Source organism: Falco peregrinus, chromosome 1, assembly GCF_023634155.1.
Source record: "Falco peregrinus isolate bFalPer1 chromosome 1, bFalPer1.pri, whole genome shotgun sequence".
In the NCBI taxonomy this organism is placed as follows: Eukaryota; Metazoa; Chordata; class Aves; order Falconiformes; family Falconidae; genus Falco; species Falco peregrinus.
In genome coordinates, this window is record NC_073721.1 from 23,726,860 (window position 1) to 23,753,903 (window position 27,044).

At 43.2% G+C, this 27,044-nt stretch overlaps 2 protein-coding genes across 5 annotated transcripts in view; one reads left to right on the forward strand and one right to left on the reverse strand.

Annotated features, from left to right (window-relative positions):
• Positions 1 to 8,505, reverse strand: part of WASHC2C (WASH complex subunit 2C) — a 42,531-nt gene extending 34,026 nt beyond the window's left edge. For 3 of the 4 annotated variants that reach the window (XM_055810331.1, XM_055810339.1, XM_055810321.1), the window contains exons 1-10: positions 8,432 to 8,505; positions 8,237 to 8,350; positions 7,647 to 7,811; positions 6,033 to 6,098; positions 5,183 to 5,356; positions 4,433 to 4,526; positions 3,977 to 4,035; positions 3,113 to 3,160; positions 1,521 to 1,625; positions 913 to 1,000 (exon numbers count right to left, since the gene is read on the reverse strand). In XM_055810331.1, the coding sequence (XP_055666306.1) occupies positions 913 to 1,000; positions 1,521 to 1,625; positions 3,113 to 3,160; positions 3,977 to 4,035; positions 4,433 to 4,526; positions 5,183 to 5,356; positions 6,033 to 6,098; positions 7,647 to 7,811; positions 8,237 to 8,350; positions 8,432 to 8,476 (958 nt within the window). In that variant the 5' untranslated portion in view covers positions 8,477 to 8,505. The remainder of the gene's footprint in view (positions 1 to 912; positions 1,001 to 1,520; positions 1,626 to 3,112; positions 3,161 to 3,976; positions 4,036 to 4,432; positions 4,527 to 5,182; positions 5,357 to 6,032; positions 6,099 to 7,646; positions 7,812 to 8,236; positions 8,351 to 8,431) is intronic. The other variant, XM_055810329.1, reaches the window with a different exon arrangement.
• Positions 8,506 to 19,877: 11,372 nt separating this feature from the next.
• LOC101913903 (beta-microseminoprotein-like) lies at positions 19,878 to 25,086 on the forward strand. Its single transcript, XM_005242600.3, has 4 exons — positions 19,878 to 20,021; positions 23,064 to 23,163; positions 23,721 to 23,823; positions 24,700 to 25,086. The coding sequence occupies exons 1-4, from the start codon at positions 20,019 to 20,021 to the stop codon at positions 24,827 to 24,829; spliced, it is 336 nt and encodes a 111-aa protein (XP_005242657.2). The 5' UTR covers positions 19,878 to 20,018; the 3' UTR covers positions 24,830 to 25,086.
• The last annotated feature ends 1,958 nt before the right edge of the window (positions 25,087 to 27,044 follow it).

Below are 27,044 nucleotides of genomic sequence, written 5' to 3' on the forward strand. Positions count from 1 at the left end.
TCTCAAATGGCTCCAGGCATAGTATACCTTGATTCAGCTACCAAAAGCAAATCTAGAGTTTTATTTTCTTTGGCCCTACCATCACAAGGCTATTTCAATGAACAGAAGACTTTCCTGTAACCAAACAAGGCAAGCTGGTATGTTTTATACTGATATACACAGACCTAGCCTGATTGTTTGAACCGTGAAAGAACACTCACACACACTGTTCTTGTCTATTCATGTTCTCAAAATTACAGGTCAAAAACTCACAAGCACTTGCCAACTTAATTTCAGCCAGCTATTTTCAACTGCTGTTTTGCTGCAAGAATAACTACTTGAGAGGTCTCCCCTCTTGAAAGTGACACAAAAGTAAATGCAGTACTTAATCTAAAATATCACAGAAAACAGCAGCAGGGAAAAGTTCCTCAAAATGCAGTATATTTAAGCCAAAAAGAGGAAAACCAAAAAAACTACACCACGTGAAAACATCAATCGACTGCTTGAGGAGTTTTCCACTCTAGAGCTCACAGAAAGACTACAGTGACCAGCACTTTCCACATACTTAGTTGAAAAAGGGGGAAGTACATGTGATGAAACAGGCAGTTTTGCATGTAAAAGAAGAATCAGATTGGAGAGAAAACCTTTCCAATAATACATGTGCTTGTGGAGTGGCGTATCTCACCTGAAAGCAGTGTGTTGTCCACTATAACACTCAGTGAATTCCAATTCAACACCATAAATTATGGCCAAAAAGTTTCTCAGAACACAAAATAGTGCCTTTAATTCCTCTTGTTGGGCTTTCACCTAATACATATTCAAATAATAGATCTGTGTAACTTCACATACTGTTACACAGAATCTCTTGTCCAACTCTCTCACAAGCCCCCCACTATCTCACCAGCACTTTCTAGAACTAAAGAGCTAACTTACATGAACGCTCTTCATCCTGTTTGACTAGTAGTTCTCCTTTGATTCGGGCTGCCAGCTCATCTGCAAATGATGTTGGTCTCTTCTGTTTCTGAGTAGGGACAAACAGCAGCATATTCTTTATATAAAATCCAGTTACCAACTTGAAGCAACTGCAATTATAAATATTGTATTCTACAGCCTCATGTGTACAATATCCTGTCTAGACTTTGATTGAAGCCCTCAGAAGAAGCAATACACCTTTCTATCAAGAAAGCAATTAAAAGATTATGCATCAAGAGAAAAAAAGAGCCATTTCTAGTTCCTTATGACCACATAATCTTTAATGTCACCTCATTTTGGGAGCAGGACAAGCAAGAAGCATTTACCGCACACAAATGCAACAAGTATATTTTTTAATGACCTTTAAAGACAGCTTCAATGCCATCTTAGGGTGCAGGAGTCCCCTAGTTTAAATGGGTAAAGCCTAAACAACCATGTTGAAAGACCATTCAGGATTTTTACACGATCTTATCCCAGATAACTGAGCACTACTATTATAATCCTTCTAAGGACAGATTTTTCATGAGAGAAGTCAAATCTTTCTCTCCAGGGAGGCAACAATTACTTACAGGCCTTGTGCTTTCATCCAAGCCTCCATCCTCATCATCCTCTTTGTCTGAGTCAAAAAGATCACCGCCGTCGTAATCATCTTCATCACTCATTTGTGCCGTCTTCTAAAAACAATAATACCCTGTTGTGTTCTCCTGAAGTTGGCATATAAAACAAGCACAAAACTACATCTGCTTAGGTAACATATTCAAAGCAAACCTACTGAAAGGAGGGAAACATTCAGCCAGTTTGGGGTACTTCACAGCTTTTGAGAGGTAAGGAAGGAGTCCCTTTAGCTCCAAGCAATTGATGCATTCTCTAGTACACCTCTGTGCTGTGTCACTGAACATTTCTGGACCAGAGGTGCAACTGAGGACGCTAAGGCTCTCCTCACAAGGAACATACGGCTACTACACATGAGCCTTAAGTACTTGGGCTGTGCTGCTTCCCTTAGTTATGAACTCCTCTCCACTAAAGACCTAGTATTTAGCCTTAAATTGGGAACTTGTGATTAGCTAGGTAACAACTGTATTGTCTTGAGTGAGTCCCGAGGTGGATAGCAGAATGACAAACAACACATGCCCACATCTTGGCTTCAGTCATGTCAGTAAGGGGATTAAAAAGATGAAGTGAATGGTGAGCTCAGGGCTGGCATGGACAAGGGCCCAGAACTGAATTAGATCACCAAGAACCCAAAGATAATTGCTCATCTGAAAACACATGAGGCAAACAAAATTACCCTATGAAGGTTAGTGTAACATCTGAGTGCTTCTGTAACATTGGTTTATTAACACACAGATTAAAAAAGGGTTGCCTTTTGAAACTTTGGGTTTTGGCAGTAAATCATTTTGGATTGAGGATCCCCACGTAAAAGTCTTTTGCAGTGGCACATTAAACATGGGTAGGATTCTTTCTCCTACTACCAACTAAAGTCAGGCTTCAGTTTTTCATGTTAATTTGTTATCCAAATGGACATATTTTTCAAACATTTAATACTGTTCACAGCTTTGATTTCATGTCATACCCAAACTGCACCATTCCTTCCTTCCTGCATAGCAAGTTTAGAATTTTAATTATAGACCAAATAATCCCACAGGAACCTAGTTTTCTTTGGGTAGTTTCTTTGAACTCTCATGGCATCAAAGTAATCTCTGAGGAAAAGACACACCAGGTAATGCCATCCCACATATGTATTTCATCTAATGATGGCTTGCAAGCATGTCTTTAAGCCCAACCCAGGTTCAATTTCACAACACAGAGCCATCTGGCCAGGACAACCTTCCCCAAGTTATACAAATCAGGCTTAACCAAAGTTTTTAATAGTTAATTGTCTAGAGCTCTTATCGCAGGGGTCCTCAAACCTTTTAACCAGGGGGCCGGCGCGCGGATGAAGTAGCAGGCAGCCATCTGCGGCTGCTTGGTTTCCCCACCAACCCCCAGCGGGGGGCGGGGGGTTCTGTAAATACTGGGGGCCAGATTGAGGACCCTGGGGGGCCACATCCGTCCCACAGGCCGTACTTTGAGGACCCCTGTCTTATTGCCTCTTCCTTGCATCCTCAGTGTGTCAAACCTGGAAAGTCTCTCAGGTATGTACCAGGGTGTATAACCATACCGTCTTTTGCTCATCTTCACTAGGATTTCCAAATTCATCATCTGTCTCCTGGAACACAAAAGACCCAAAGAAAAGTATCACACATTACTTCATCCAATGGTTAAGGGAGAGGGCTCAGAAACTCTGGACTTGCTTAGGTTTGGATATTTGGATCTCCTCACCATGACCTGACCAAAGAATTGTTTCCTTACCACTGACCATTGTTATGAATGGAGCTCACTAGAAAGTCATTAATTTAACAAAGACAGCAAGCTCCATCTGACAGTGCATTTGAGTAACTCAAAAGGGATTTAACTTTAATTGAGCAAAGAGGCTAAAAGCAAACTCCTCAGCAAAAAGGGAGTGCTTCCATAGCACAGTTACAAAGCAGAGACATCCCAGCCAAGGCAGGCAAAACATATCAGAAATTGGAAGTCCACTGCAGAAGATTTAAGAGGCAAAGCCTGGAGATGCATTACTGACACCTACTTAACCTTTAAACTTGCTCCTGTTAAGTCTCCATTCCGTTTCTTTGTAACTAATATACCACAGATTTGTTCCCCATAAATGCAATTCTTGATAAGAATCTGATTCACTTCACAAAGTGAAATCAGACTGGAATAAACCACTTCAGTTTGGAATATTCTACTATAATGGGAATTAGAGCTAACACCACTTTACTGCTCCCCTGAAAAGCTGCAGAAGAAACTACTGTATAAGAATAGCAGCAAAAACATTTACCACAACCAACACAGGGCACAGACATTGTGCAGTACTATCTTGAGACCCCGTGTGAAAAAGCAAGGTAGTTAATGGCCTCACACGCAACCAAGGACTCATAAATGCTTGTGCAAAGTAGCTGGTACTCTGTTACTTGTCACTTACCTCTTCATCCTTCTCTTCACTGTCAATTACACTTCCACGATCACTGTCTACCGATCCTTCTATTTTAAATGGAAACAGAAAAGTTAGGATCAGACACGACACCTGTGCACAAGAGCAATGTGGTCATCAAACGTTATCGACAGCAACTTTAAAGGCTTTGTGAAGAGAACTAAATATCAGGTGGAAGAGAGAGTGGTTTGGAAGACCTTTGAAGGCTGCTAGCATTTTGCATTTCTAATATACAGAGCACAATTTACTGAGAAGTTACTGTTTTGCATGCTGGAAAAGTGGTTGTTACAGCACAATGCACATTTTTTTCCCCAGCTAATTACAGTGTGCATCTAAACATACAAAACCACTATGCAGTATAACCCAAGCTGTGAGTTAAAACAGACCAAAATCTCAGGTTAGGAACTAGTTACTTGCATACGAGTAAAAGACCATGCCAGGACATACCTTCACTAGAGAGATCTCCAAGGCCAACATCATCTTGTTCCATAAACTGCTGAGAGCCAATCAAGTAAGGTAAAGGCCTGTCAATATAGAGATCCTGGAAAGAGACAGCATCAGGTCTTACTGACGCCTAGGAACAGCTTCATTGCCAATGAACACAGAAGTCTTACACCCTTTGTTTTAACTCAAGGAAAATACGAGCTTCTTTAAAGAGAGTCCCACCAGACATATGCTCCAAGTCAGCACGCAACTGGGTGGGCCAAATGAGGTTTATTACTTTTTAATACTGCCAGAGAAGGGGGCTACTTCTATTTGTCTGGTTCCAACTTGTTTTCTAAGCATCATCTAACAGAAGACTTGCAGGCATCAGTCCTACCCCAAATCCTGCACCTAGGGTTCCTAATCACTGTGACAGTAAATACCACCTATGAAGATATGGTTTGTACCTAAAGAGTGTGAAATGTAAAGGTCCCACTTCCCCCAGAACCGAGGCTTCCCTTTCCAAGTTCACTGCCATTAAACTAAGTCCCTTTAGGGTGCCACACCTTAACGCTAACCCAACTGCAAGACAAACAGGCTACACAAGGAATAGCTCAGCAAGAAGCACTTATTCAGATGTAGTCATCAAATCCTCATTTCAGGTAATGAATATTGACTTTCTACCAATGAAGTGATACCGCGGACAGAAGCAAAAAGCAAGTCCAGCAGAGCAAAACACAAACCCAGGCCCCCAGCAAGAACAGGTCTCTGTACCTTTGGCTCCAGTATCAGTTCCACCCTTTCATTACTTTCTTCTTCTTCTGAGTCAGAGTTGCCTGCTTTGATGTCTAGCTGTTCAAACGCACTGTCCAGAACTTGCAACCCATAATTCACTGCTTCTTGGATTTTGGGGATCAGATCAGCTTCTTTTTGTTCCCGTGTCTTTTCCTTTAGTAACAGGAACAACACACTCTCACTGCATTTTACTCAAGACTCAATCTCACTGCAACACGCATGCAAAATTTTAACTTCAAATTAGTACAAAGAAAGCTTCTTCACTGTAAGTAACAGAAAGACCCTCAGAAACTTTTTTTGCTTGACTGACTTAACCTTTATTACTCCCAGAAACACAGATGTTCTAAACATCCATGCCAACACAGTACTATCTTATTTGTGCTACAGTCCCATCAAGGGAATATAGATGGTAAAACACACCTAGACTGTGTATATATAAAGCTCTCCGAGTTTATGTCCCTGGGAATTGCAGTCAGATTCTGCTTCGCCAATTCACTACCTCTGAATTCAGTAAGAACGCCCAAGGCCTCAGTTCTCTTGCTGAAAAAACCATGCAGAGCCATTTGAAAAATCAATGCATAAGTCTTGTCTACTGGACATAGTATTGAGCTTGGGGAGGCCCTAACAGATTATCATACACTAGTAGCCTCCAATGTTCCTGTCAACTTTATGTTTGAATGAAATATACTATCCAACAGAGAGACTTCAAGGAGAAAGGGAACAGCTTGGCTTGTAAGCTGTACGTGTCTGCAAAATAAGTTTGAAAATGAGAAAGTAGACAACAGCTGCAAAAATACTGCCAGCACTCAAGGCAGCTTAAATTAACTACCTGCTCTGATTTGTCTCCAACATCAGCTTTGGGAATAGGCTCTTCCACTTCTTCATCATATACTCTCTAAAAAGTCAAGCAAAATGGATTCAAGTAAGAACAACATGCTGCTGCAGGGGCTAAACCACAGGCACCACCAACAAAATAAAATACAGTGTTAATGTGCAATTAATTACTCATTAATTCACTACACATTTTCAAAAAGCAGCCATGGATGATGCCATAGCCCCTTCATAGCCTCCTCCATGCATTGAAGTCATCCTGAAGTTACTACCAGGCAGCTTCTCAACCCAACGGAAGTAATTCAAGACTGCAAATGTCACTGCAGTAGAAGACAAGTTGACCATTTAACCCTGTTGATTGACCTGAATATGTTGAAAAGCAGCAGTTTTAACCGCCCCCCCCCCCCTTACCATAAAACTATTCTAGAAACCTTCAAAGTCAAACCTAAGTTTACTTATGGTCTGTCAATTTTCCTTTTGTTTTCTGCAATTTAGTAGGTTTCCTTCTTTAGTGTTTACCCTTTTCCTGTACTTACAGAGGTTCACATCATCCCTTAGTCTTCAGTTTGTTCTGCTTATCCCTCCCATCCAGCAATTTTAGCACGCTTTTGTAGAATCAGCTACAAAGAGACACAAGGGAATAAAAAGCCTCCCTTGAACCTGCAAACCTAAATCCAAATCTCTCAAAGGTGCAGTTATCCCCTGGGAAGAGACAGATTTTCACATTAAGTGCACAGAGAAATAGGTCTCCTCATTTCTAGTTCTCAATTTAGTTAAATTCAGAAACAAACAGCTTCAAGCACCCAAGATTTAAGACATTTGGTACAAACTGTTCTCAGCAGAATCATTATGCTGAACAGCAAAGGTAGGCCAGAAAAGACACTGCAGCTCTGAAACCACCCTCCTCCGCTACCACCAGAAAAACCCACAACTGAAATCCAGGTTTCCATTGTCTTGTCCTCTACCAGCACCTTCCAATAATAGCATCATGGCTTCAGATGACACGTGTGGCCTGACAACAATGCTGATCAAAACAAAATGCCCAATAAAACTCACAGTGCTAAAAAACCCCTCCACAAATCTGAAAGACTTAAAGCTCTACATCTTAATTATACATACGTTCCTAGCAACATAATGTCGTAGCAGGCTTTCAAGTCTAGTTTTCACCTTCCTACAATAGCAATAGTCACGAAGGGGGAACGTTAACCAATAAATATGCTCGTCACAACCAAACATAACAGATAACTTGCCTGTAGTCCAACGTCTTTAATACCAACCGCTTTTAGCGTAAAATAACATCACTGGGCAAATGTACAGCATCATACAACATTCCTCATATTTAGACAGTACTAACTCATTCATAGTGCTAAAATGAAAGCTCTGATCTCCATATCACATATAAACAAGGAAAGAAGGTTCCTCAAAAGAGGCAAAAAGGAATCTGCCGATTTTGCATAGTGCATCACTCACAAAGGAACTACGACACCCTTTAAAAAGTGATTAAAAGCCATTTCATCTCTAAATTAACATCAGACTTGCCAAAAAGTCAAATCACTTCTCCGCATTACAGCGATGGCCAACACCGATGTTTGAAGCACAAGAACATACTCACATTCTCTATGAACTGCGTATTGGACAACATAAGAAAGTCATTGAAGACGTTGTGAAGGCGACAGTCCGTGGCTTTTGTTTCGCTAATCAATCCATCTACCTGCTTTTTGATTTCATGCGTCCTGGAAATGGTTTGCTGGGAGAACTCTTGCAGAAAACGCAGAAGCTGTGCACAGCAGAGGGAAGCGGCAGTCAGCATCCAGCTCCTTTTTTTCGGCCCCGTTTACGACGCGGGCAGAGCCGAGCGCACGCTGCAAGCCCGCATCAGCACACACAGCGCCCACATCACAGCGCCCACATCACAGCACCCCCCGCGCACCCAGGGCCACCCCCGTCCACCCCGCATCCCGCCCTTCCCTCCGGGACGGCTCTCCGCCTTGGCCCGCCCGGCCCGGAGGGTTAATGCCGTGTGGGAGCCTGGCGGCCGCCGGGCCCTACCGGGGCTGCACCCCCCGCGCCCTCCCGAGGCGGCCGGGCCCGGCGAGGCCTGGGGGTGCTGGGTGGGGGGCGCCGCCGCCCGCTGCCCCCGCCGCCGGCTCAGGCCCGGAACTCAGGCCCCGGCTTAGGCCCGGAACCGTCCGCACCGCTCACCCCGGCGTCCGAGGCCAAGGACCAGCTCTGGCTGCCTTTACGGATCTCCTCCAGCGACCAGGGCCGCTCCCACACCGGCGCCGGCTCCGCCGCGTCCCGCGGGGCCCCGTTCATCTGCGGGAGAAGGACAGTGAGCCGAGGAGCGGGTGCCGCTCCCCGTTCCGGCGCGGCCCGTTCCGGCCGGGCGACGCTCACCGTGACGGCGGGCCGCGCTGCTCCCCCCACGCCCGCCGGCGCCATCCGCCGCCCCACTGCGCGCTGCCACGTGACCCGCCCCGCCCCGCGGCCCGCGCGCCGGCAGGGCGGTAGGGGGCGCGCGCGGCCGGGCCGCTCCGTCCCGCTGCCGGAGGGGAGCCCCGAGCCGCGGCTGGCCGAGCGCGGGCGGCTGAGCGGGGCACCGGGGCGCCGGCAGTGCCACACGGGTCTGCGGCGGCCGCAGGCCAGCCCCGGCCCGGCCCGGCCCGGCCCCCACCCGGTCCTAAGTCAACCACGGCAGCGAACAGCTCCCGGGAGGTGGCTGAGCCAAGCCGGCTGGGCTGGCTCGCAGCTGGGGAAAGATCTCACGCCGGTGTTCCTGCCGGTGGCGAGGAGCATCTCGCCCGGGCAGGGGCGGCGAATTGCCGGGCGGGAGGTGGTTTCGACCACTGCACCTGCTTCGCGGGCGTGGCGCCCTTGACCGAGGGACCGCGCGTGACTTGGAACGGGGACGGGCACAGGGGTCCCCGCTCTACGCTGGGAGCAAAGTCAGGGCCGGCGGGAGCAGCAGCAGGGCCGGCGGCAGGGCCCGCGGCAGGGCCGGCAGAGGCTGCAGGGCCGGCGGCAAGGCCGGCAGGCCGCGGCAAGCTGTCTGCAGCGCTGCAGCGCCCCCTGCTGGAGCACTGCAACGAGCCACGCCGATGCCGGCCAAGCCTTGCAAGGAGAGACGCTCCTTCCTCCTATTTTTCGGACGAAAGGAAGTGCAAGACTTACAAGTCAGGAATCTTAATAAACCCACACCAGAATTCCAGGATTTGCTAGAACGAAACATTATATACACTAACATAAATAAATGCACCGTGCAAATCGCCAAATTGGGATTCACAGCCAGCTGGTGCTGGGGCTTTGCAGGTCAGACACCCACTCTTAACTTTCTCACTGAGTCATTCTTTTACAATGGATTGAAAAAACTTGTCATAAAACTGTTTGTAAAATGTTCTTTATGACACGTGAATTAACCAGAAAGGAAATTACAATAAAATCATCTGTTCTTCCAGCTGGTAACTAAAGAATTCATTGGAAGTGGTCAATTTGGATCAGCCCTTGATATTAGCGTGTGTGGTTTATTTACTTACTGCACCTGACTGCACTGATACCACAGCAGACCTTGCGAGGAACCAGGGCACTGGGTGATTTACTTCTTACTTATGTTCCCAATGTAAATAAGAAAAAATGCCCAAGATCTCCAGGTTCTCATATTTTTATGACATTTTATGGCTACATCCAGATACTTGAAGGATATTGCTAGATTAGGGACATAAGAACTTCTAAAAGCAAAGTATCATCATATTCATTTTTATTCTATTTTTCTGTGATTCTATAACAAGATAGCACTACTGAACTAGCTCAGACCTTCAACCCTAGTAGAATTTAAAGAATTTTAATATAGATAATAAAGAACTTTAATATAGATAATAAAGCAGAAACTAACAAAGTACAAGTATTAGCCTAGGCTAGTTTCACAACAATGTCTTGAGCAAGGTTGTTAAAAACCACACAGATGGGATTAATCTGAAATTATTCTCCAAGGCTTTTAGTGTTTTGCCATAGTTCCTTCCACCGCAACATTCCAAAAACTAGAAAAATTTGCCTTTAGTTACTTTCCATATTCACCAAAATGTGGAATAAAATCTAACAATTCCTTTGTTGTTATCACAAAGTTCAACTGCCCAGAACTTTGTGCATTACAAATGTGAGGTCTATATGCTCTGCCTACTGATGCTGAAAAATGTTGGGTCTTACTATCAGACAGCTTGAGGTCTGGCGGTCTTGCAGATTAGTTTCCATTTAAAAAAAAAGACAGCAACATAGAACCTGAATGTTCCCTTTGGGGAAATTGTTTATCTATGATACGTACACCAGTCTCTGAGTGGAGAGCGCGCTATGAATGGCACAATAAAAATCTGCTTTCTAGGAGTCCCAACCTAAACAGTACGGGCAGGGTCCCAAAAAGCATTTCAGCCCTAAAACTCCTTTTAGAGGGGAATTTAGACAGGTTCCTTTTAAAGGTTAGAGAGAAGATGGCAACAAGAAAAATAAGTTGCTGTTCCCCTCAGAACTTTCCAAGCTAATATGCAAGGTAAAGGTATCAAAAATCACATATGTCATCAGGGACTGATTTGCCTATTAAGAACCAGAACATGTAAGACTGCATAGAGCTGAGCTCTCTGATATCCCTGCTTACAGCATGCCTTAGCTCTGTGGCATCACTTGCTACTTGTATGTGGCCACCTGAACAGGCTGCCCAGGGAAGAGGTTCGGTCACCATCCCTGGAGGTATTTAGGGATGCAGTTAATAGTTGGACTCTATGACCTTAAAGGTCTTTTCCAACCTTAATGATTCTATGAGAACTGTGCCTGTGCAGGTCCCTAGGGGCAGATTCCCTAGGACCTTCCAGAGCAGGGCAAAGGTCTTCTGAACCAGTTTGGGGTACAAGTCTTTCCTGCACGGCCACAAGGACAGAAGTTACAGCAGAGCAGTGTTTCTTGTAATCTGCCACTCTCATGCAGCTGCTTAGCCTTGTGTGTTTGCAGCAGTGTGAAATGAGCCAGAGGTCTCTTGGTGGGACTCTGAAAGGCTGCAATAAAACTGTTTAAGGCAGGCTCAGGCAGTCAGGTTACTGGAAGGCCCCTGTGGATTGCAGAGGTGGGCCAGAGTACAGGACTCAAAGGGTCTGAAGAAAATATACACGAGACAGATGTGAGAGGCATAGCACATACTGCACTTGCTGCTCTCCTTTGCCCTCCAGTTTCTGGAGAAGGGCTAGCACAGCATAATGGGATGCTATAATTGTGCAGACATGGTGCAAGAGGAAACAAACCTTTATGGATCTCTTCCTGGTCCTACTTCAGTCTGTGTTCTGCAGTGTTGCTCCATAGTGGAAAAAGCCACTGCCTATCCAGAAATTGATTGTTAGCTCTGTCTAAAAATTTACTACCCCAGACTGCTGCCAGACCATAAATCCTGCTGGTTAGTTCTGATAAGACAACACTTAAAAGTGGAGACAATAGTAATGAAAGTTTGTGGCTCTGCTGTGAAAACTTGCTTACATACAAACCTGGCATTGAGGATATGCCAGAAATTAGAGCTGGTTCTGGAATTTCCCAGAAGTTGAGGATACAGATGTAAATATGTGCCTGTAGTCTGCCTCCTCAGTGTAGTAATGAAATCAGCAGAGTTTGGATTGAGCAGTGGGGGCTAATCCTGGCATACTTAGAGATTCCGTGCTTTAGCAATCTGGATGGCTTTCTCCTGGTGTAGATCCCAGGAAGAAAGAACCTTTCTTTCTGTCTAATACACAAAAAAGAACCTTCACTGTGAAACAAGGCATGGAATGGGTTCAAAAAGTGGTGGGAGGGGTAGTATGAACAGCTGGAATTATCCAAACCAAAAAGCACGCTAGGACTCCTTAATCCACCAGTTTAAGCATGGGTTGTATTAGCCTCAAAGTTTATTCTTTATGTCCACAAAGAAACATCTGTGAACACCAGCACAAGAAGGAATTGCAAAGCAGAGGAAATCTAGTATTTACATTCTTGGACAAGCTGACACCCATTCCTTCCCCTGGACCTGGTCCCCAGTGGGGACCCACAATAATTTCCACAGGCCTATATAGGGCTGCACAGAATTTTTAGCAGCTGCAGAATGGCTGTAGAAGACTAAAGACAAGATAATGCAACCCTGAAAATAATTTGGAGGCGAGTATTGCATACTTGTTATGTATGATCGCAGCTTACTGTCTCTTCACAACGTCTGCAAAGCTGAAAGCAAACATTTTCATTAGAAGTGGATCCTGATTACTCTCAAACCAAGTAGTAGATTGTTTTGTCCAGAAAATATCTCTATAAACAACATGGCCAGCTTTAAGGGAGGTATTGTGTATGCTATACCTATTCACTGCTGGGCATATGCAAGTCTATTAAAGACAGGATGATTTCTAACACACATACACAGATTATGAAATAACAAGAAATATTCTTTATTCATACAGGATCATTAGGAGGATCTGATCTTTCTCTTCTACTTATATTTTTTAAACTGTTTGTGTGAAGTAGCTTCTAAATTCCCATTAGCACTTGTCTGTGAAGAAATTACAGTTTACAGTGGACAAAGACTTCAAGGCTTGTGTGACATTCAATATAAATTTAAATATAATTCTTCTTCATAATCTGGGTAATAATATGCCACATAGCTAGCCTAGGTATTTTTTTTTTCCTGTGGCTAGAAACTTTGGCAGAAGTACTGCTTTCTGTTGCCTTATACTGGAAGTGCTAACAAAAGCTTAAACAGACACAGCACTTGGTTAAACTCACAAATATTTACAAGGTACAAAATGAAAGAAAATACCACAGCCCGCTTTCCCAATAGCTAACAGAAAGTAAATATGTTTTTATAACTTGAGAACAGGATGCAAACAAAAACTCAAGTTACAGTTAAAACAAAGAAGCTTTTTTAGCACACAAGAAAGAACCCCAACACAGTTTGTGCATTGTTCTTAATTTTCCCTGCGACTCCTTATTTTCGTGCACAGGTTGTGTTGTATGGCTTGGTAGAGACATGGAGAGATATGGTTGTCCAAGCCCTGCAATTACCAGAACTCCCCAGCCTCTAAGAGAAAGTCCCAGCACCTGTGTTACCTGCAGGCTGCAAAAGGACTTGGGGAAGACAAGTGAAGTCAGGGCTTGAAGATGCCTTAGTCTCTGGTGCATCATGTAGAAAGGAGTGTCTGCAGCACAGGAGCCTGAAGCCCACAGAGGTACTTCTCCTCCTGCTTGGGATTCATTGCTGATTAATGCAAGGACAGAACACACCACTTGCCGACCAGTGTTTTTATTCATTTCAGGGAATTCAAAATCAACTTGCCTTCAAAATAATTAGTTGTAGCCTGTGTGTCAGAAATAAGCAGACTAAAATAACCCACGTCACCTAAAAGACCTTGCTGCTATGTACTAAGTCAAATGACTTACTGCAATAAGTTACTGTGTAAGCAGGAAAAAAATAACCAGGCTGATAGACTCGGTTCAGTTCAGTTAGCTCCTCTGCGCTGGGGAGGCTGCAGCTGGAGTGCTGTGTCCAGCGCTGGGCTCCCCAGTCCAAGAGGGACAGGGAACTGCTGGGGAGGGCCCAGCGCAGGGCTGCAAAGGCAGTGAGGGGACCGGGGCATCTCCCTTGTGACGAAAGGCTGGGAGAGCTGGGCCTGCTCAGCCTGGAGAAGACTGAGAGGGGACCTGTCAATGTCTGCAAATATCTTGAGGGCAGGTGCCAAGAGGACGGGGCCAGGCTCTTTTCAGTGGTGCCCAGCGACAGGACAAGGGGCAGCGGGCACAAACTGCAACACGGGAAGCTCCTTCTGAATATGGGGAAGAACGTCTTCACTTTGAGGGTGACAGAGCCCTGTCACAGGCTGCCCAGAGAGGATATGGAGCCTCCTTCTCTGGAGATATTCAAAACCCACTTGGATCATCCCCTAATCATCTTTGCAGCCCTGCGCTGGGCCCTCCCCAGCAGTTCCCTGTCTCTCTTGGACTGGGGAGCCCAGCGCTGGACACAGCACTCCAGCTGCAGCCTCCCCAGCGCAGAGCAGAGGGGCAGGATCACCTCCCTCGACCTGCTGGCCATGCTCCTCCTAATGCACCCCAGGGTCCTTCTGGCTGCCTTGGCCACCAGGGCACACTGCTGGCTCGTGGGCAACTTGCTGTCCACCAGCACTCCCACATCCTTCTCTGCAGAGCTGCCTCCCAGCAGGCCAGCCCCAGCCCGTACCGGTGCATGGGGTTGTTCCTCCCCAGGTGCAGACCCTACACTTGCCTTTGCTGGACTTCATCAGGTTCCTCTCTGCCCGGCTCTCCAGCCTGTCCCGGTCTCACTGAACGGCAGCGCAGCCTCCTGGTGTATCAGCCACTCCTCCCAGCTCTGTGTCACCTGCAAACGCTCTGAGGGTAGCTCTGTCCCTTCATCCTGGTCACTGATGAGTAAGTTGAACAGGACTGGGCCCAGTACTGACCCCTGGGGAACACCGCTAGCTACGGGCCTCCAGCTACGCTCTGTGCTGCTGGTCACAACCCTCTGAGCTATGACAATCAGCCACTTCTCAATCTCTGACACATTTAAGGGAGGAACCCGAAGCCATGCATCAAGTCAGTAATGGAATGAAAAAATAAAAAAGCTTCTGAATCACAGTCCCATAGCATTCTACTTCAGTCTTTAGCAAAGCTTTGAAACATGAAACTCACAGGACTGGTAGAATAGTGCTACCCTCCCAGTTTTGTAAACAAGTTAAGAAATTAAACTTTTAATATCAATTGATATATCATAGTTGATAAAGCAACACAGAGCCAGAATGACTGTGAACTTACATTCCAGGTTAGGTACAACAAAGCCTTTCAAGGTGTGCACTTGAGAACAAGGAGTGGTTCCACTAGAGACAATGGAACTACCCACTTGGCTAAAGCTGAGGATAAACTTAAGGGCATGAATCAAGCAAAGCACTAAGATCTCATCTGGCTGCAGAAGTTAATGGGAGTTCTGCAACTTTTCTCAGTAGGCTTTGAATCTATACTGAAAATTATATTTGTAATGTATGTGAGCTTTAGTTATCTGTGTGACATGAGCAAATATTTATCTGCATGATACATGGATGTTCTATGGAAAAAGCAGTGAGCTTTGCAAAATATTTGGTCTCTCATTGAGTATTAATCCACCATGAGGACATCTGCCCTCTGGCTGTGCAGGATCTGAAAGCAAAAGCTTTTTTGATGGAAAGTAAGAACATAGAATCATAGAATGGTTTGGGTTGGAAGGGACCTTTAAAGATCATCTAGTCCCAACTCCCCTGACATGGGCAGGGACATATTCCACTAGACTAGGTTGCTCAAAGCCCTGTCCAGTCTGGCCTTGAACACTGCCGGGGATGGGACATCCACAGCTACTCTGGGCAACCTGTGCCAGTGCCTCACCAGCCTCACAGTAGGGAATGTCTTCTTAATATCTAACCTAAATCTACCCTCTCTCAGTTTACAACTGTTACCCTGTGTCCTATCGCTACAATCCCTGATAGTCTCCTTCCCCATCTTTCCTGTAGGCCCCTTTTAGGTATTGGAAAGCTGCTATAAAGTGTCCCCAGAATCTTCTCTTCTCTAGGCTAAACAACCCCAACTCTCTCAACCTGTCCTCATAGGAGAGATGTTCCAGCCCTCTGGTCATCTTCATGGCCATCCTCTGGACCTGCTCAAGCAGGTCCATGTCTTTCTTATGCTGGGAGCCCAGAACTGAACACAGTACTCCAGGTGGAGTCTCACAAGAGCAGAGGAGAATTACCTCCCTCAGCCTGCTGGCCACACTGTTTTTTGATGCAGCCCAGGATGTGATTGGCTTTCTGGGCTGCTAGTGCTCATTGCTCATATTCAGTTTCTCTTGTCCTTCTCCATAGGACTTCTCTCAATCCACTCATCGTCCAGCCTGTATCCATGTTTAGGACTGCCCTGACCCAGGTGCAGGACCTCACACTTGGCCTTGTTGAACTTAATGAGATTTGCATGGGCCTACCTCTCTATCTTGTGAAGGTCCCTCTGGATGGTGTCCCTTCCCTCTAGAGTATCAACTACACCACACAGCTTGGTGTGGTTGAACGTGAACCTTGCATATAAAAAGGAAGGAAAAGCATATTCCTTTTTATGTGGAACTGGATACATCAGATTTATACATACTTAGATGAGTAGCTGAAAGCAGCTACAAAGGGAATAAAGCTGTGGAGCAGTTCTAGAGGCATTCCAAAGAATTCTTGCTAGGTGACGTGTACACTTATTCATACTCAGAGACTTAATTCCCATAAGACTGACATTGCATCTAAAGCTATTAAAGGATCATGACTTCAATTGCTGCTGATAGACTGCAGCTGCAGAGCATACATCAATCCTGATACACAGAAGTGGCCTCTCCTGACCACAACAGTGGCAAATCCAGTCTAGCAGATTATGATGTTTCACTCCAAGAACATTATTCTAAACTCTTGCTTATATTCCAGAGTTCCTCAACAGTAATGAATTTAAATTAGTTCATTTAAGCCAGTGCAAAACATTTAATTGCACTTAAAATTAATCTCTCTAGCAGTTTCTCTTTAGCTGACAGGGAATTTACATAAAGTACTATTACCAAACTACTACTTAAACCTATTGCTAGGTGTAAATCAACATTACATTTACTACATTTAAAATAAAGGAAGAGCATCCACTAGGTTTTACATCAATTTAACTAAAAGATTTTTAAATAGCCTGGAAGTGAAATCAGAGGAATTAGGCTTTTCTTTCTCTCTCCAGCTCTAAAAACATACTCTACAAACGGCCTGGTAACAATAGACTACCTTGAGCTGTCAGTTGCCAGTGGATCATGAAGCAGGATTATGGGGACAGGACAAGGCTAAATGGCACCACCTTCCTTTCCATCACCCCAAATCAACCTGCCTTTTAGAAGGTTCTGTAAAAGTACTTCTAACCATTACAAAAATAATACCTTAATAGCTTGACAGGATAACCTTTTCAGAGATTTCTTCAGGTGTCAACACTTCAGAGAAAACTTCCTGAGAGGCTGAAAGAGACTAGACATGTTTAGCAACATTCAACTGGAAAATTAGGAAAGATCTAAGTATGAAATCCTTAGCAGCTGTCCTGCTAATGAAGCCTTAAATCTGTTTCTTGCTTTTTAGTAGTCTTGCATTCAGAAAAGGGAGACCTTAAACCTGTGTTTTTTCATAACCCAGCTATATCAGCTTCATGGGAATATTGAAAATTATCAGAAACGGCTGAGCTGATCACAAGGATCACACAGTTTTCATAGGATGGCTTGTCAGTAGTTTTGTCTCTCCTCATGCTACATGACAACTGGTGAAAAAAGCAAATTATTGCAGTGCTATGGAAGCAGTCGTTCTTGGAATTGATTGGAAAACTCATTGGAGAAGTAGTCAGATGTAAGACTTTAGGAAGAGATTGAATTCTTTTACAGCAAGATCTGCATATCCTGAGGCAGAAGGTTCAAAGGCATTCAGAGGCATGCCAGCCTACCAGCAGACAATCAGCAGCACAGCTGGCAGGGCACCAGCATCTTTATCAAGAACTCCTTGGCAGAAGAATAAGGTGTTCTGCCTAGCAAGTGCTTTGAAAGCAAAAACAGTCTTGCTTTGAGCTCTCTGTCAAAAAGCACAAAAGGACTGGCATAAAATTTCCTGTCAAGCCCAGAGTGACCTGGGGATAGCAAATCCTGGACATGGCAGGTGAAAGAAAGGGAATGCTGTGAAACTGGTGCAATAGGTTGGTGCCCATTGTCTGTAGTTTCTCTGTACTAGTATGAAACCCTTATATCAAGTGATCTGGGAGAAAATATAAAATAATTGCTGATAGATTTTGCAAATAATGATTAATATGACAAATAATGACTAAGTCTGGTTGTCTGGTGAAGTGGTGAAATAAATGATGCTTACTTAATGCTTTAGAGATTATTTTTTAAAAAATTTTGTAGGAATAGGAATTTTTAAAGATTCTGTAAAACTTAAAATCTACATTAACAACAGTGCCCCTGAGAGAAGTTCAGGGATAGAGTGCAAATGTTTTGTATCGAACAATATGGTGCTTAAGACAGCAGATGTGATCCCTGGATATATATACAGTGAAAAGCATTATGTCCTTCATAGTATCTAGGGTCATTTCCACAGCACTTAGAAGCTTTTATACCTTGTTCTGTACTCAGATTTGAAATGAGATACTGTCAGATTGGAGACTGTTCAGAAATGGGTTACAAGAATGAAAGGAAATCCGTGCTGAACAACTGGAGACCAGAACCATTGTAGTCACCCGAGAGAAGTTATAAGCTGACTTGACACTGTAAGTACAGACAAGAGGAAGATTTTGATGATAAAGTACTATTACCTAGTATGCCAGAAGCAAAGCATGAGAAAGGAAATTTATTGAATTTTCTCAATGACATAAACATGACTTTCATGAAATGAAATTTTTAAAACATGCAGTGATTATATCAGAACAACAACAACAAAGAGTCAAGTGTATTGTCTGTAAAACTGAATGCTTAGTAACTTTTAATTAATTATGTATTTCTTACTAAAGGATTATCAAACCTGCACAGGCTTCAACTTCAGCATTTCCTCCAAGAAAGTCATGGTATTGCTTCATGCGATATACTTCAAATTTTTTTGCTTCTCTTGAATTCTTTGGATTGAATACATCCAAAACCTGAATTAATTGTTATTAGTACTCAGTAATACATAGTGCATAGGAAGAAATGAATGGCAAATTTTCTTGCCACCATTCCAAAGTATTTACAGCTCTGTGTTTAATTTACTTTAAAACCAAAATAAGCCCAAAATAATTTAGCTTGTAGTACAGCCAAATTTTATTGCATTTATTTTTCCAAAGTTTCTAAATATAATCTGAAAATCATGTGCCAAATTTCCTGTAGCTGGTGATAAATCTCCCTCAGGAATGAATTTAAATTTGCTTGCCAGCATCTGTAACAATGTCTTTTTGAAACATAGGTAGGGCCACAGTCTCTTATTTCATTCTAAAAAGAGGTTGCAGGAGAAGGCAGAGTATTTGATTAGCACTCTGAAATTTATCACTGCTTGTGAAAGTACTTTGCACATATAAAACTGATCATAGAATCACAGAATGGCTTGAGTTAGACTGGACCTTAAAGTTCATCTAGTTCCAACCCCACTCCACTAGACCAGGTTGCTCAGAGCCCCATCCAGCCTGGCCATGAACACTTCCAGGGATGGGGCATCCACAGCTTCTCTGGGCAACCTGTGCCAGTGCCTCACCACCCTCACAGTAACATCATATACTCTATCGCAGTTATTCAGGTCAAAGCCTGAACAGTCCCACAGGAGCAACAGGCAGGCTTTTGATTTGAGAGGAAATCCTTATTTTACTTGAGGAGAAAGAGAAACGTAGTGTGATCCAGCTTTAACTAAGATCTAAATGTTAAAGAGGTTTTAATACCGGTAATGGCCAAGTACCTTCAGTTATCTTACAGCACACTATGGCATTAAGCATGAGTATGCAAAGATCTGGCAAAAGCTCCCTAAGTTATTAATATCTAGTTACCTAGTCTAAGCATATTCTAGCCCACTAAAAGCAGAAATAGTCAGCAAGCGTTTCCTGCCACAGCTGAAAAAAATCCCCCAACTGTACAATACTGCCTACAGCTTAGCTATCAGTACTTGTATTTCGTCAGAAAGGCATTTCATCTAAGCACAATGCTTCCAAGGAATACAAAGTTCTGGGTTCAACCTTTTACCCAGGTCAGTGCTCTACAGAATCAAACATTTTCTCATTGCCAGCTGGTGAAATTTTAGTGATTTCTTTCAGAAATGTCAACATAACTGCATTTGAATTGAGTAAGCTTTTTCCCCTAGACTCGAATTGCTCAACCATAAAATACGTGCTCTCAGATTCCACATAAAGCACTTGCAGAGTTCTTCTGGAGGCTTGGAGCTCTCTGTAAGCCAAGGATTCCACAATGGTAAGCCAAAGGTTTAAATTTCTTTTAAAATGGGGATACAGATAGCTAATTTGCTTTAAAACTGAAAAAGAAGGGTATTTAAAAGAATAATAATTACACATTTTCCAACACGGATATATTCTATTTTAAAAATGCAAAATGCAAAGAAAGTAAGACCTTTGTGAAGATTACTGCAAATCTTGTCCTTTGTTTGTAATTCTTTGCAAGAAACTGTGTACATATATCTTGTCTTTCACTTGCCATTATCCTTTTCTCAGAAATGTTTGTGAAAGTATTCAGAATTTTGTAAACATATGGGACCATGCTTTTAAAACCTTTAGATGTGAAACACAGTTTGAAATATAGTCCCTTTACAATAAAAGGTGTAATAATGTGTTTCATCTACATTTCTATTTGATCTATCAAGTTGTTTCCTGTTTCAGCTCTCCCAAACTTCCAAATGTGAATCTGAATCAACAGTTAAGTAATGCTAAATAGACAGATAAAGCCCTGTGGCCCAGTTTCCCTCAAATTTATGCTCACATAATCCACAAAGGTATAGACATCAATTACTACCTTTGATGAGAATCTCAGGAAATACATACATTTTACAGAAGAGGCAGCAGTTTCTGTAGTATATGTAGATTCATAAATAAAGGGAGAAATTATCATCTACTACTTTCTCTGCCTAAGATTTCCTAAGGGCTTGTCTATACTCAGACAAGACTTAGTTGAACAAAATTATCTGGTATCTCATTCCACAATAATTCACCCAGTTTCAAAGGCCATTAAATCCAGTTTGGAAGATTCTGTTCTGCAGGATGGCTGGAGGCACCCCCTTTTTAAGAGAGCAAACAAGTGGGGGGGGGGGGGGGGGGGGGGGAAGATTCCTTGAAGTGCCTTGCTCAGAGACTGGCCAGAACAACACAACTCTGACAAGAGCCCTTGACACCACTGTGACTGTAATAACCTCTCCCATTTCTAACAAAGGTTTCTAGTAAAGGATACTGTTTCTACCAGTGCTTTCTTACCTGTTCAACACCCTCTGTGCTCAGCATACTTACGCATGGGCTCTTTACTGCTGACTGTCTGTTGCTTAGCTGACATATCTTTGGTTGCTCCAGCAAACGGCATTGGTTAATCCAGACAGTGATTAGACACCACAGACTCCCAGACTACCCCTTCTGTTTCTGTTTAGATTCAGTGAAAGTTCCAGAACTTTGGTCTTTAGGGAGAAGAGCATGCTCAAGTTCATTTAACTGCTAGTTCTAGGAAGAGAAAGATAAGGAAAAATGTTGGAGTGAACAAAGGATAAATATTCACAGGAGACAGCCCAGCATAGCAAAAGAAGGATTTTAGTCTCTTCTATAAATACATGAGTGACAGCAGTAGTAGAACTGGCCTGTGCTGTTACAAACACCTGAAACAATTTGGAGGAAAACCACGACCAAACTCAACATGGATGAATAATACACAGTGAGGAGTATCCCAAGCATGTTGAGATCCTCTGTGGAAAGCCACAATGCCTTGAGTTCACAAAGCCCCCACTAGCTGCAAAGCACAGATAGCCCCACAGATCCATGCCAAATGCACATGGATCCTCAGCAGAGACCAGCTGCAGTGTTACATTCTACAACTTCACAGAACAGGAGTTGCTTAAACAATTTTCCTTCGGCCAGGCACCACAGAATAGCACAATTCAAGAGTTTCAGTCTTTCTTTTTAACTTCTGTTATTCTGGCTATAGTGCTTAGCATGGCAACTGGCTTTATTCTACCCTAAAGCCCCAGGAACTCCAAATCACAGAACCGCTATGGAAATTAAGCATTACACCTTTCCCAGACCACTTCACAGAGCCTCCTCCTCTCTTTCATTACCCTATAAAAGTCCTTATCCCTGTAAGAAAGCAGCACACCAAGGATTAATATAGCAAGTTTTTTCCACAGCAGACAGAAGAGATTCCCCTTGGGTCACCATCTGCCCAAGGTTCAAGACCTTTCAGTGTCTTTTCATGTTCATGATTCAAGTAACCAAGCAGACAGCAGAGCTGCCTGAAAAGAAAGCCTGTCCCTGCCATTTTAAACCCCAGTTTCAAGTAGCAACATCCTCTGGAGTTCAGAACAGTAACTTGGAAAGATCTACTAATTTTATGATCCTTTCATGTTAATCTACACATGCTATCAAGAAAATGTAAAGAATTCCATTGCTTCTAAGTCTCTGGCCATTCTTAAACTTCTGCTTTAAGTTATCTAGTTTGAGCAACCAGTCAAAATAACCCTGCGCTCCCTCATGCTTCTGCAGTCCCTCTACCCCAGTATAACTGTCACTGCAGTTATGCAGGCTTTTTCAGGAGTCCTGGCTGTTAAGCAGGTCCCAGCAAATATCTCTGAAGAGCTCTCACAGATGTTTAGCTGTTGTCGCAACTAGGCAAAAGCTGTTGTCACCACTATACAAAAGGAAGGCTGTACTGCGACACGTCCAGATCTGTGTGTGCATAGTTTAACAAGATGGCTCACACAGTGCTAAGCAGAATGGTTCAGCACTGGAATTTTGCCCTAAGACACTAATTTCTGTCTCTGTTCTCTGCCCAGCTACCTATTTAAAAAAACTTACTGGAATATAATGGGGTCTGAGATCTCCACTGTACTGCCAACTGTGGAGAAATTGCTGTACCAAAAAGGAAGGAATGGGATGCTATACAGACAGTGATTTTTCTGAAGAAATAGCTAAATCTGGATCAAAGGCAATAACTAAAGTGCTAATAAGAGTCCGACAGGGTTTCAAGGGTATAATACTATTGAAGCTTCTTGTGATTTCTAGAGATTGGACTTTTGCAGGGAGTGATGCTGCTGACACGTTTATGTCATATCATTTTGTCTCTTCCCACCTAAAGGAAAAAAGTCATCAATGCAGTGAAACATCTGGAGTGCCCTTTTCGAAAAATTTAATGTACACATAAGGCTATTTCTAATTTTTACTTCAGGTTTACTGACTTATCTTTTGAAAACAAAGATAATCAAAGTGGAATTAAACTCAAGCCATGGGCTTCATGTCTCTTTTACAGAAGAGATTTCTGGCTTTCCTTGTTGCAATGGGCATCATAGTGACACTGGGTGATGCATACTGCTTTTCTAAACTCCACAAGCCAGGGGAGGCCAGCAAAGGTAAGAACAGGGAAGGGCCTCTTACTTGATTGTTCTGTGGTAGCTCAGCTCTATGCGGAGCTGACAGTAAGGACTCAAAATACAAGGGAGGGGGGAGACGTCAGAAAGACATGAATAGGAGAGTCCTGCATCAAGTTACCAAAAGTAGGGAAAACCAAAGTCTTCCCTTGGACTGGATATGGTTGCAGCAATATTATTGCTGTTGGTGGTAGGTTTCTGTTGCTCTTCCATGAATATATATATATATATAAACACACACATGAAGCTGATGCAGGACTTGAGAGTAGTTCTGAATAAAGTCTGGTGCCAGGTGGCAGACCTGGCTGTTTGGTTGCTCATTTAATCTCAGATCTGTCACACTGAAACTATCTTTAACAAGTGAAGAAGAAACAAGCTCAGGTTCTCAAAATAGTCCAGGTTACTACCTGGAGAACAAAATTCCTTCTTTACCGTTGCTGGGAAAAGCATTTTCAGAAAACTTGAGATAATTTTTAAACTTTTCATCCTTTATGTGGAACTTCAAAGAACATGCTTTGTTTTGCTGCTGTCTTATGCAGGGTGTATCCTGGAAGGAAAACTATACCACTTTGGAGAGATTGCGAGGACAGAAAATTGCTTCAGATGCAGCTGCAACCGAGAATCAATGCATTGTTGTTCCCTGTAAGTTTGAACTTCTTGGTGGCATCATTGCCCATAGGAATCCCACAGCTTTCCATTTGGTGGGGATAAGTGACTTTCTAAGGGCACAAGAGAGCCTTTCTCCTCACCCATATCACAGAGCGAGGGCAAGCCACATCTAGCTCTTGATCATTTGGATCCTTGGCTGTGTTTACCTTAGCTCACTTTCTGCTGACTGGGAGCGGACACAGGTCCTTCCAGACACATCCGGTTGGTGCTTGCCTTTAATTTTTAGGAACTTGTGAACCCCTCTTACACTGCAGTTAGGTCTTCCCTTAGCAGGGACAAGGGGGTAGATAGGAATTTGTTCCATAAGGGACTTAAGTGAAGCTCCTTTAAAGGGCTTATGATGATCTAAATACCTTTCCAGAGGTGTTTTTCTCCACTGAATATGCTGACCCTAGAGTGACAAGGCTCTGCTCTGAAGTATTTAACTCCAGCATGCTCCTTTCCTCTTATCCTACCTTCTCAAAGGGCCGAAATTACTTGATTATGACCATCATCTTTGCTCAGGTGACACTCTATAAGGAAACGGCTACCACATTCTAAACAGGCAATAATAAAAAATTAATGGAAAGAGGTAGAACATGCCAAGACCATGCTTGTGTCACACTGTAGAGTGCTGTGCTAGAAAACCCTATGCTAGTTCTGAGCATACTGGTATATTACACAGTGCAGTGCAGCAAGGCATCATTTGAGGCCCTGGAAGCTGTAGCTGTGTGGCTCAAGCTAGGCAGGCTGGTCTTAGCTATAACTTCAGAGATACCTCACTCGGCATTAGTTCAAGCTATAATCACTGAAGCATTGAATATTTTATTGCTCTCAGACTAACATTTGCTTTCTCTTTGCCAATGACAGCTTTCATACTCCTATTGGTTATGACAAAGAGAATTGTAAAGTAGTTTTCAACAAGCAAAGCTGTGACTATGACGTGGTGCAGAAGAGTGACCCCTCAAAGGAGTGTTTTGTCTATTCTCGTGTGGGCTAACAATCTGCCTGCTCCAAACCTCTTTGCACTGTCGAATTCCTCCCTTTCCTACAGATGCTTTGCCATCACAGAGAAGCTCAAAGACATGGGAGATCTGGTAAGAGAGAGTACTTCAGTAGCTCACTTCTAATCTCCTAATTGTTCTAATACAATAAACAAGATGCATAATGAAATACAATGTCTCATTTCTGTCATTACTTGCAATGGTATCACTGAGCTTTTTTGAATACAATAAATCCAGATGAAACATCCAGAAATGCTTATAGTGGTCTCTCTTTTTATGTAATAACATGAGGCAAAGTCACCTTCTAGGTCTAGGAGAAAGGAATGCATTTGCCCAACTACACTGACATGCCGTGCACCATTGCCCTGGCACAAGCCTCTTTCATGCTTTGCAGGTTCTGTTTTAGCCAATGGTCAGAGCAGGCATTTTAGCTCGGCAGGTGTCAAAATCCATTATTATTTGGAAGGGATGCATTGTTTTGGGCATGCTGTACAATGGCTCCTACTCAGAGCACACAGGGCACATCTGTACTGCTGCAGGAGTATAGGCAAGACATGCTGCTAACACCTGTGACTGAAAAAACAGTGAGGATGGAAGATCACCATCCTTTTTCGCCTTTTATTTTTCTTTCTCTTCAGCAATGTCATCACCCAATGGCAGTGACTGTTCCTTTCCATTGCCCACTCTGACCTGCTGCCAGGTGTCATCCCCCAAGCCCTGCTCCTCAAAGTCTGTACACACTACACTGCATTAGTGGTTCTTGCCTACACTGAAAAAGATCCAGATCGCCCCCCTGGAAACATGGCAGCAGAGCTTAAGGTACTAATAAAAAGCAGGCACCTTCTGATTCTTCAGTATAAAAATTCCCCACACTCCCTGGGGAGAGAAGTCCAGCCAGTAATGGGCATGAAAACAGAATGTCCCACCTGGCAATTGGTAATATCCTACATCTGCCCACATATAGGAGACCAGGCAACAATACCCTATAAAACGCTGCTTCTACATGGTCTCTGTTCTCCAGAATTGAGTATTAAAAAAACCACAACAGTCTGCAGTTAACTGTTGTATGGTTTGAAAAGAAAAAAACCTTCCAGGACAAGCAGACTGTTTAATGATGCTCCATAAACACAAGGAGTCTGTTGTCTTCTAAAAGTACAAGGTTACACACAGCTCAGCATTTTTAGGGCAGGGATCCTCACTTGGCCCAAAATCAATTGTCAGCCTATATTTATTCAGAGGGGTACTAGCTTCTTGAGATGACCCGTCTCAAGCTCTGTGAGCCATCAGTAAAATCAGAAGGATTTAACATGGCATGTTTTCTCTGGCTTTGTTTTTGGTAATTTGCCTATGAACATTGTTTTAAACTTGCTTATGGCTTTACTTAATATAATTCCTTTTGGGAAAAAAACCCAAGCGTTTGCAAGCACTGGTATTATGTACTTCACTTTTTAAAGTTCTCTGCACTGCAGGCTGGATATCAGTCAATTACTCTGTGTTTCTGTACAATTCACTCCTGCAAGTCCAAAAAAATGTGCATATGCCTTTTAAAAATCTGACTTCCATTCACTGATTTAATCATGCCATTCCTCTAAACAGCAGCATGTGTTAAATGAATGTTCTCACATTGCTTAAGGTCCTAAGGTAAGTTTTCTCCAAAGAGTTTTTGTATCCTGCAGAACAGTTTTAAAACTTGTCCTGAATGACTTTGCCCCTTTTCTGCCAGCTCGTACCAGGATTACACAGAGCACAGCCTCAACTGGTACATGAAGGAATGTTCCCTCTCCCAGAGAACAAACAGCTGCAGCTTCTTAGGGGAAGTAATATTTTGACCATGGAGATCCAGAGACTTCCTATCTAAATAGCTCACAGAACTGTTCCTGGAGAAAAATCAGTCTTCATTATCTTTTTTTTTTTTTAATCCTAGTTTTAAAAATAAACATTTTCATGGCTAACAAAAATGACTTAGAGGTCTCTCATGGATTATTTTTAATTTGAGCCACTGAGAAGTGCATGCATCAAGATTAATATCCAGTTTGCTGTAGACTGGAACTGCTCCACGTGATACTGGAATTCTTTCAGTATAACAAGTTTTTCTCTACCAGTCTTACAAATTAAGACTACTTCTTTCTTCTAAAACTTATGAAGATTAATTATCTCATAAGGTCACATTCATATTCATAATATCAGTAGTTCCTCAGTAACACTTCATGT